General features: G+C 41.1%; 1 protein-coding gene across 2 annotated transcripts in view; it reads right to left on the reverse strand.

The window, feature by feature from the left end:
- Nucleotides 1-4,917, reverse strand: part of STK3 (serine/threonine kinase 3) — a 249,686-nt gene extending 244,769 nt beyond the window's left edge. For both annotated transcript variants that reach the window (XM_037048259.1, XM_037048258.1), the window contains exon 1: nt 4,712-4,917. In XM_037048259.1, the coding sequence (XP_036904154.1) occupies nt 4,712-4,737 (26 nt within the window). In that variant the 5' untranslated portion in view covers nt 4,738-4,917. The remainder of the gene's footprint in view (nt 1-4,711) is intronic.
- Nucleotides 4,918-11,380: the final 6,463 nt, after the last annotated feature.

The raw sequence follows: 11,380 nt of genomic DNA on the forward strand, positions 1-11,380 counted from the left end.
AACTCTCCTCATCTGTCTTGAGAGAAGCTTCAGTGACTCACTCTTATGGTCACCCTTCTGGTGTTTTCCACCGTTCCACACAACTCTTCCTCCAAATATACTTTAATCAATGAATTTTAAATATAACTATTCATCGTGAACTCTGAGTAGCAAGGCCTGTGTGGTAAAGTACATCTCTCCAGCAATGATAATCTGTCCTCTCTTTGACAAGTAGTGTATGTAGCTACCTGCCCTCCAGCAACCAGTTCTCACTGCTGCCCAGCTGTCTATCATAGAGACCCACTTCCTGTTCTATGAATGTTCTACTTGCTGAAAAGCCCATGTTTTGGCCATTTCCCTTTCCATCCATCAAAACTTACCTATTCTGTGGTCATTTTTACCTCAACTAGAAATTCCCCTATAAGGGACTGTGATAAACTCGACCTATAAAATGCTAATAATTAATAGCCATTTCATGGATTTACTTTTCTAGAGGGACTTCATTTTAATAAAGACTTCTAAAGACCTCTGTTAAGAAAATCAAGAAATCGAAAAGCCACGCTAGCACAAAGTACTAGACTTGAGTGGCATATGTTGTCTGTGTTAACACAAGCCTTGTTGGGAAGACCAAACTGGTAACGCGAGGGTAAAAGGGGTCTCATATTACAGATCACACAGCCACGGTTCTCCGGTCTGGACGCACAGTGGAATCTCCAGCTCCCAGCGGAGAAAAGTGACACCCAAAGAAGCAACTTTCAAAGTCAGGACAAAGCTGGGCCTAACACCCAGGCCTTACACTGTGTCAGATATGCAGGAACAACATGCTACAAGTATAAAGATACATATAGGAATAACAAATATCCACTTGGGATAGTGGTACCTTTTGGCGGATGATGAGGGAATGCAATTGGGAACAGATACACTTAAAGGGTTTCAACTGTACTGGTCATATTTTATTCCCGATTCTGGGGAGTGGTGCATAAGCATTTATTAAATTACTGGGTTGGCCAAAAAGTTGATTAGGTTTTTTCCATAAAATGGCTCTAGTAGTACTTGTCTTTAACTTCATTCAAAACAAAATTTTGTTAGACTGTCTGTGGCAGCTGTCATATCAGCATACCTTTCTTTAAAAACTCACCAAATTGGTGAATTTGGGGGCAGCCATTTTTTTAAATGCATTTAATCACTTTCTGTGTGCTTTACATTTTTTTAAGGTTTTATTTATTTATTTATCTTTTTAGAGGGGAAGGAGAGAGGGAGAGAAACATCAATGTATCAATGTATGGTTGCCTTTTGTGCATCCCCTGCTGGGAGTTGGCCTGCAGGGAACTGGACTACAACCCAGGCATGTGCCCTGACTGGGAATCGAACCACGATCCTCTGGTTCGCAGGCCCGCGCTCAATCCACTGAGCTACACCAGCCAGGGCTTGGGGGCAGCTATTTTAATACTGAAGATGGAAGAAAATATATGCAACATTTTTGGCATATTTTGCTTTATTATTTTAAGAAAGGTAAAAATGCAACTGCAATGCAAAAAAAAAAAAGATTCATGGGTTGCACAACACTCCACAATCGGGCAGACATGAATTTAGCACAATCAGTGTTATACCATACAGGAAATAACCAACATACTCCAAATGTCCAAATCAATAAAGGTATCCATGAAAATGAAAAATATGTCTTTTACTTTACAGACAAAAACTGTATGGGCTTTTGGGCCAACCCGACAGTTCCCATTATCTTTGGGATAGCTAAAATTTTATTTAAAAATATATATATAACCATGGCATACACACTCAAATAAATATCATATTAAGAATTTAGAGAAATATCTTAGGCTAGAAAGTACTCAAATAAAATACTTTATGAAGGAAGACTAAAACATAGACTACTAATAAAAATTAAAACAAATTTTACTAAAGGAAAAGCATGACCAAAGGCAAAGTTGGGGGTACCCACAGCCTACAACCTAAATAAACAAAAACAGGGAAACCTCAGGACTGATTCTTCTTGGACAACAGTAATAGAAGGCTGGGATTAAGGCTGAGATTAAGTGATGGGAGACCTGGGAACTAAACTGACTAGTGTGCCCCAACCCATCCCCCCACCAAAAACAAAGCAGTAGCATGACTGAAGTGCTGTTTTAGCAAAATAAATCAGAAGCCATGTGCAGGAAGAACTAAAGCAAACATGACACATAATGAGATTCTGCAGGGCAGCAAAAGGGGAACAGAACAAGGTAAGGTGCTAGGAACCACGTTCTGCTACCTCTGAAAGGCACCACTATGTGAGGGTCATAAAACCCTGCAATAGGGTAGCAGTATCGGGAATCAAAAGGGGGGAAACAAATCTACAGACTTTTTGATGGAAAATTTGATAGACTCTAGTGACAAACTAGATAATAAAAGAGTGGATCTACAATACATGAAGAAATTAAAAAGGCTAACAGATCAGCAGCTGCTGGTCATGCAGCTTTGAGCATCAACATAAATGTGACCATGTATGTAAAATCCATGTATGTAAAAATGTCTGAGCCCTAAGGAAGTGCTACTCAAAGGAGAGAAGCAAAGTGGCAGTTTTATAGGAATTAAGAAGAAGAAGGAAAAAAAGCAAGCAAAAGAGTCCAGAAAATTCTGGAAAGAAATAGCCATCACATCACAGAATGCTAAGAAAGCAAGCAAGACTTTCAAAAAGAGGCATCAGTGTACACAGTGAGGGGGTACACAACCTTTGCAGCAGATCGGAACCAGGTTTCAGGCACCTCCTCCACTTGACCAAGTTATTTAACCTCTCTGAGCTTCAATTAGTAAGGAAAAACTAGACTGACGTTATTGAATACATTATAGAGCACTGTGCTAAGTGCTTCACCTATAACCTCACAACACATTTTACAGATGCAGACATGAAATTTACAACTAGCATAGAAAATTGCAGAACCAAGATTCCAATTCCTTAAGACAATAAAGGAATGTACCAGTATATATACACCAGCAAACAGTATGACCTCAAAAGTGGTAGCTGTATTTCACTATTAGAAGGTAATAATTAACAGAGACAAAAACTCACCATCAGTTATCCCCTCCCATAGCCTTCCATGGGACAAACTCCTAGTGGCCACAGTATTAATGCCTGTAATCTAACCTACTTAGTAGGGTTGCTATAAGGATTAAATGGTATTATGAAAATAAAAATGCTGTGAAAAAAACTTAAGAGATATTCAAATATATGGGATTGTCACATATCTTTTGCTCCTTAGAAATGCCTTCTGGATTAACATGTCTCTCTGAAGAGACCTAAAAATAAGTCTGTTAAACAGGCAACCACTGTTTTAAAAAGTGTAAGTCACCATGAAATGGTGATATATGCCACCCACACCTAGCTCTGACCCCTCCAGGTTCTCCAATGTCCCTGCAAGGGCAGGGGCTGTCTTACAAGGATAACGAAACTCTGATATTTCAGAATACAACTGATCAGTAAGGAGAGCTACCACTTCAGAGTTGTTCAAGTTGGCCTTATGGTACTTGTTCAGAGGTGCCCCTTACAGTCCTTACAAAACAAAAATGAGAAAAAACGTTTCCACTTTTCTATAATATTAAAACTGAATGCCTAATCAATACTAGAATTCAGTTAGTTTACAAAACGCCAGAAAAGAATCTATCAAGTGCTCTGTCTGATAAGAAGTCTCCTTTGGAAGCCCATCCACAACCCCCCTTTTACACCTGAACAGATGGTTTCCAATCCTCAAGGCTCCCTATTCACAATGGGTCACAAAGTTCCTACCTTTTTAATTATTTCATGTTCTTGAATACACCACCTTGCATCTAAAGATCTCTAGGTATCAAAACACAAACACTTTAATCTTCATAAGAGCACTATCTGGGAGAGAAATTATACCCTTATTTGATAAAACTATGAATTAAGTTAAATATTTTATCCAACATCAGTTAGTTGACTGGTTCACTCTTTGGGGGGGGGATGCACATTAGGAACTTAAATCAATGGACAGCCTTGATTTAGTTTCCTAAGATCATTTTAAATATTAGCTCAAATGTATCTACTGTGTACTCTTAAACTTCCAATACACTGAAGATTAAACATGAACTAATAGTAAATACTAAAGCATCACTGTTTTTTACATGCTCAAAAAAAACTATATGGGAGTGAGGTTCTAATTTAAGACTTCTGTCTTGCATCCATAAATACTTTTGAACTTAAGGGGTTGGGGAGGAACACCTGTCAGTGCAGCATATCCACGATAAGTTTCCCAGACTGTGTAACTATTAATATTTAATTCCTTAAACTGTAAATAAACAATGCGCCCTCTCCAAAAAAAGGCAATATTATGAAAAACATTTAATAAGAAAGCTTACACGACTGTGAGAAGCCCAATAATTTCCTAGTTTTATGTCTCCCTAGCTTTGTGAAGTTGCCACGAGGGAAAACTCTGCTCGCCCCCGGAGTGCCGCCGCGGGACGCCCAGAGCTGCCCACCGACTTCCCACGCGCGCCAGGCCAGGCCGGCCGGGTCAGCTGAAGCTCCGCCTTCCAGCGAGCCCCCTGGCAAGACCGACAGACGTGGCCCCGCACGTCCGACTTGCCTCCCGAACTCCGACGCGCCCGGCCCAGGACCCCGCAGTGGGACAGGGTGTCAAGGTCTGGCCAGGCCTAGAGGCCCCCGCCCCGACGCCGCGGGCACCGCCTCCTCCTGCACCCCGCTCCCTGCATTCGTTACCTCTTAGGCGCTGGCGGCTGCTCCATGGCGGCCGGGGGCAGAAGGAAGGACCTGGTGAGCGGTGAAGCCCAGAGGGAGGAAAGGATCCGGGGCGCCGGCCGGCCCAGCCCCAGGAACCACAGAGAGAAACTCCAGGAACTCGGAACAACTTTCCCGTAACTCCACGGCGGATCCCCCTCCCGCTCCAGGGTGAGGCTCCTCCCGGCCCGCCCCGCCCCTGGGCCGTCCAAAGCGGTCCTGGACGGGTGGGTGGAGCCAGGCGCTGGGTAGCGTGGGCGGAGCCGGCCTCGGTCCAGGGATGGTGGGCGGAGCCAGGCTCTGGGTAGGGTGGGCGGAGTCGGGGGTCGAGGGAGAGGTGGACATTAGAGCAGAGTGGGTAAAAAGAAATGGAGACTGGAAAAGGGACAGGGTGAGGCCTAGTCAAGACCCACAGCCTCCCTATGCTAGCGAGGGGTACTTTCCTTTAAAGTGGTGCTCCGCACTTGCCTTTATCATTTTTTCCTCCAGTCCGATTTGATTCATTTATCTGAATTTCCCAAGGATGTCTCCCAAACATCTTGTGCAGGCGTTTGAAGTACTACTAATTGCCCATGCTTCCCTCTGGTTCTGCTTATAATTACTGGTTATGTTTTTCCCAGCCATTTGACATTTGTAGCTAAGTACTAGGGATGCTTCTGGAAATTCTTGTTTGATTTTGATTGTGGTCAAGCTCCTCACCACATTTCACAATAATTATGTCCAATTACAAAGAAAGGAATCACGTGACATCACGCAGTGCGCAGGATTCGGGGCACTGTGGACTTGCTGTCTGTTCAAGTGGGTAACCTGGCAAACTAGACAAATTATGGTGCACAGAAGAGTACTCAAGAAAAGTTTGTTTCCTTCCCTCTTGCCACCCACCCTCTCTCCCCAACCTGTTCCTAAGGCTCTTACCCCATTGTAATTTGAACCCTTCATGCATCCTTATAGTATGTATACCATTAATCTTAAATTCTGCCTACAGATATCTTTCTTGTGAACATACAGAGCTGCTATGTAGTGACTTTACATTTGACAGAAATTGTCAAGATGTAGTGTCATATAGTGTTTTGGAGACTAGAACAAAGGGTATGAAGAGAATGTTCTATAAAGGAACTTTATTAATGTTAACCCAAATTAAACTTGCCTATTAACAGTTTTCCTTTGTATTATTTTCAGTTTCATTATGTAATAAACTTATATTATTTATCTTCAAGCAATTATATTACCCCCTAAATTTAATAATTTGAAATTTGTAAAGACCACTTATTGCTGGAATCTAAAGCCACATTCTGTGAATAAGAAAGATTATTACAGAATTTTGTATTCATTTGTATTTCTTAAGGATCCAAGTCTAACAGTTCAGAAGTAACAAGCTAAAGCAATAAACTGTTAAAACTAGGAAGAGCTTTGAAATTATTTCATCCTATCTATCTCTTACTCTCATTCTCACTTCTATACCCTAGTCCCATCATCTTATATTTCATTAGAAAAATCTTTTTCAGGAAAGATCATTTCATCCCTTAAAAAAATTATTACATTTTAAAATGGGCTCAAATTGTCCTACTTTAAAATGGACTCTGAATCATGTTACCAACCTTAATCTCCAGGACACCTTTCCCAGTCAAACCAACAATACCACTCGCCCACGACCTTGGACATTTTGGTGAAAGAGACACCTCTCTTATATGTGCCCATAACACACTGTGCTGGCATTTGTATGACACTTACCACACTGCATTTAAGTTCTGTTAATTTGAGTAACATTCCAAACCAACTGAGAGTCCGTTGAGAGCTGGACTATGCCTTTATTCTCTCTGTCCCTTGCATAGCAAATGCCTTGTGCGTAGCAGGGGCACTGGGTTGGATAGCTTCCTTTTACTGCCCCAGAGTCACTCTCCACCCTTCTCCATCTGCTTTCTGCCCCAGAGGCTGACATCATTGAGCTCCCGGCCCACTGATGAGCTTGGGTCTGATGAGAGGGAGACCCAGCAAGAGACCATCTGAGGGAGAAAGGAGCATAAAATCATGCTATTTATTCCCCTGGTTTCCTTCCAGTGAGGTTGCTAGGGCCCAGCTCTCCTTTCTTCCCCTCATCCTTTTGGGCCTAGGGATGATGACTGCTCTGCTCTTCTCTGGATTCTGTCTCCATTCCCTATGTTCCCCAAGACCTCAATCCTCCTCAGATGACCCTGCCTTCAAAAGGGTTTTCTATGGGAACCCTAACTGAGATACCCACAAAGAAGGTGTGCGGAAGGGGGAATAACGTCAGGATAATCTCCAAGGTCTCCCCTCAATTTGAAAGAGGGCTAACAATTGCTGTGTGAACTCCAATAAGATCAGACATTTGGCTTACATTAAACCCCTAAAAGTGCCTTGTTAGGTCGTTATGGCCACTTTATAGAAGAGAAAACTGAAGTTTGAAAAGCATCATCCCAATTCACCAAGGTTGTAGGTTCAATCCTGAGTCAGGGCACATACAAGAAGCAACCAGTGAATATATAAATAAGTGGAACAACAAATCTCTCTCTCCCTGCCCTTCCCTTCTTTTCTCTTTTTAACATAAATAAATACAATTAAAAAGATATTTTAAAAGCAACTGAGGTTCAAATGGGTAAAGGCAGTTACCCTAGGCCAAACAGAAATATCTGTGCTCCAACCCAGCCTCTATAACTCCAAAGCCAAGCCTTATCCCAAAGTAAGTTATTCAATAAATATTTACTAAGTATTTATGTATGCCCAGCACTGTTCTGGGTGCTGAGAATTCATCAGTAAAGAAAATAAGACACCTAGACAAAAATGAGTGCCCTCATGAAGTTTACATTCTGGTTGGGGAAGCATAATGAGTAACTAATCAGTAATGTTAGGAACTGAAAACTAGTGAGGAAGAAAAATAAAACATGAAAAGGAAATACAAAGTGGACAGGGAGGGATGAAATTTAGATTGTGTGGCCAGCAAAGGCCTTGATGAAAGTGTGACGAGGCCAGCTGTGGAGAAAGCCGCACAGTTTGCTGTGGGAAGAGACCTGTGAGGGCAAAGGAACCTTAAGTGCTAAGCTCCCAAGGCCAGTGTGCCTGGCGTGCCATGTCTTACCAAATAAAAGGAATTGTTTCCCTCTTAAATTATTCAAGGGGAAGAGAAAAGTCTCAAGTCTCTGTTTTAATTTGTTTTAGGGAAGCATCTTGAAGATTCCAAAACAGAAAGCATGGAAATCATCATCCAACCTTCTAATAAAAGGCAGCAGCATTCGTGAACTAATATGAGCTGTAGGAAAATGTGAAATTCAGATAAAGGTCACTCGGCTTCACTTAACTGTGAAGTAGGATAATCTGCTTCTGCTTCCGACTGTTCCAATTGGAATCAGGATTAAGTATCGCTTTACACTAGCAAACAGCTCACCAGAATTCTCAATGGGCATGCTCAAGAGAAGTGTGAGAGAAATCTGCAATTTGGGCCCCACTTTCTTTTCAAGAACAAAAGTGCAATTGCTGAACTGAATACATACAGCACCATATTTTATGGGGAGAAAAACATTAAGACTAAAATATGTTTGTTTGGGGTTTTTGTTGTTGCTGCTAGTTGCTGCTGTTTACTGAAACTACATGTTTTTTTCATTTTTATATTGAAAAATAATACTAATTAACAACTGCTAATGTTTTCTACTATTCCCAGGAAGAGTTTGGAACGAACAGAAAGCTATGGGTCAGAGATATTGCACTATGCAGCTTTTATTTGCAGGGAAATTCTGAAGTGTTTCCCAAGAGGTGACTTCACACAGCATTTTCTCTTGATCTATTTCTCTTACTTAATTTTACAGTTAACCTGGAACTACTGTGTTGCATTTCAATTCAACTACTACCCTCTTCTATCATAGCAATATTGAACTTTTATCTTACTTGTTTCTCTAACCAAAATGTAAGTCTCTTGGGAATAAGAACAGTATCTTAGTCATCTTTGTCATCCTGAAAGTCTCACGTATCAGTTAACTACAAGTAACAATTCAAAATTATTGTTTAAAACAATACACCTAGAAGTCATGCTGCTAGCTTTGGTTAATTCTCTGGTTTGTTGCACAGCAGTCTCCTCAGGTACCTCTTTCTCCTCAATCAATGACCATCAATGTTCCAGGCATCACATGGAGACATGACGATATCCAGCAACAGAAGAGGGTTATTTATTTCTAAATAGCACTGTTTAAGATGGCAGAAAAACCTATTCTAAAATTCCTGTTGCAGACCATCCTTCATGTCCCATTGGCCAGCAGTATGTCACAGACCCACCTCTGAGAATGGAAATGGTACCACAAAAAAAAACCTGTTTAGGCCAATTGTAATTCACCCCCACAAAGCTAGGCTTGAAGCTGGGGCTGGTGCCAGCCCTCCCTGCAGTTTATGGTCAGGAGAAGCACGAGAGAAAGACAAAGTTAAGATCTATTATTAAGAAAGAATGGAGTGATTGTTATTATGCAACAGCCTATCGTGTCTGCTAAACATAAGCACCTAGAATATTACAGTCACTGAATAAATGTTTGTTGAACGAGTGAATGAATGGGTTAGCACATCCTTCCTATAGGCCAAGGTGTGGGTACAATCTCCCAGCAGGGCACATACAAGAATCAACCAATGAATGCACAAATAAGTGGAACAACAAATCAATGTTTCTCTCCTTCCCTTTCTCTCTAAATTCAATAAATTTAAAAAAATTTAGAGTCCCAACCAAGATGGAGGTGTAGGTTGAAATGCTTCACTTCCTCACACAACCAAAAGCAAGATCACAACCAATTTAAGAACCATAAATGACCAGAACTGCCAGAATGACAAACTGCATGGAACTCTGACAAACAAGGAATTAAAGAAACATTCATCCAGACCAGTAAGAGGGGCGGAGACAGGCAGCCAGGTGGACAGGACTGGTGGTGAGGTAGTGGATCACACTGGGTAGGAGGGGCTGGCTGACCAGAATATTAAAGACTCAAAACCTTTAGCTATAAAATAATGTGGGGATTGCAAAGGCAGGAGAAACTCCCAGTCTCACAGGAGAGTTCGTTGGAAAGTGGGGCTAGAGTGGAGTAGGTGAGCAGCATTGTTCCCTCTCTGACCCCTCCCCCACATACAGCACCACAACACAGCAAAGAGGGTTGCCCCACCCTGGCAGAATAGCTAAGGCTCCTCTCCGTCCCCCTTACAACAGAATAGGTGCACAGAGACAAAGAAATATGGTCCAAATGAAAGAACAGATCAAAACTCCAGAAATAGAGCTAAGCAACAAGGAAATAGACAGCCTATCTAATGCAGGGTTCAAAATAGTGGTCATCAGGATGCTGGCAGAACTGATTGAGCTCAGTCACAAAATGAAGGAAGAAATGAAGGCTACACAAAGTGAAATAAAGCAAAATATATTGGGAACCAACAGTGAAGGGAAGGAAACCAGGACTCAGATCAACAATTTGGAACAAAAGGAAGAAATTAACATCCAACTGGAACGGAATGAAGAAACAAGAGTTCAAAAAAATGAGGAGAGGCTTAGGAACCTCTGGGACAACTTTAAAAGTTCCAACATCTGAATTGCAGGGCTGACAGAAGAAGAAGAGAAAGACCAAGAAATTGAAAACTTATTGGAAAAGATAATGAAGGAAAACTTCCCCAATTTTGCAAAGGAAATAGACTTCCAGGAAGTCCAGGAAGCTCAGAGAGTCCCAAAGAAATTAGACCCAAGGAGGAACACACCAAGGCATATCATAATTAAGTTACCCAAGATTAAACATCAGGAGAGAATCTTAAAAGCAGTAAGAAGAAAAAAGACAGTTACCCACAAAGGAGTTCCCATAAGACTATCAGCTGATTTCTCAAAAGAAATCTTACAGGCAAGAAGGGGCTGGAAGGAAGTACTTGAAGTCATGAAAGGCAAACACTTACATCCAAGATTACTCTATCCAGCAAAGCTATCATTTAGAATAGAAAGACAGATAAAGTGCTTCCCAGATAAGGTCAAGTTCAAGGAGTTCATCATCACCAAGCCCTTATTACATGAAATGTAAAAGGGAATTATCTAAGAAATAGAAGATCAAAAACTATGAATAATAAAATGACAACAAATGCATAACTATTAACAATTGAACCTAAAAAACAAAAACTAAGCAACAACTAAAACAGAAACAGAATCACAGAAATGGAGATCAAATGGAGGGTTATCAGTGGAGAAGGGGAGGGGAAGAATGGGGGAAAAGAGACAGGGAATAAGAAGCATAATTGGTAGGTATAAAATAGACAGGGGGAGGTTAAGAATAGTATGGGAAGATGAGAAGCCAAAGAATTTATATGTACAACCCATGGATGTGAACTAAGGTTGGGGGTGATGCTGGAGGGTGGGGCAGAGTGGGAATGAAGGGGAGGGAAAGAATGGGACAACTGTAATAGCATAATCAATAAAATATATTTAAAAATAAAAATTTTAAAGAGCAACTTATATTTTTCAGTTTTAAAAGTAACATTAAAACATGTACAGTTTCTTAGACATGAAGAAGCCTATTGAAGACAAGCTGTAAACTGTGCCACAAAGCGTAATCCAGAACTTAGTGAGGTAGAATGAAAACAATTTCTACTTTTGTTTGAAAAATATCTTGTAAGCTTTTTTGGGAAGATGGCACCCAA

This window comes from Sturnira hondurensis, unplaced genomic scaffold (genome assembly GCF_014824575.4).
Source record: "Sturnira hondurensis isolate 20B ecotype Veracruz unplaced genomic scaffold, ASM1482457v3 Scaffold0006413, whole genome shotgun sequence".
Classification (NCBI taxonomy): Eukaryota; Metazoa; Chordata; class Mammalia; order Chiroptera; family Phyllostomidae; genus Sturnira; species Sturnira hondurensis.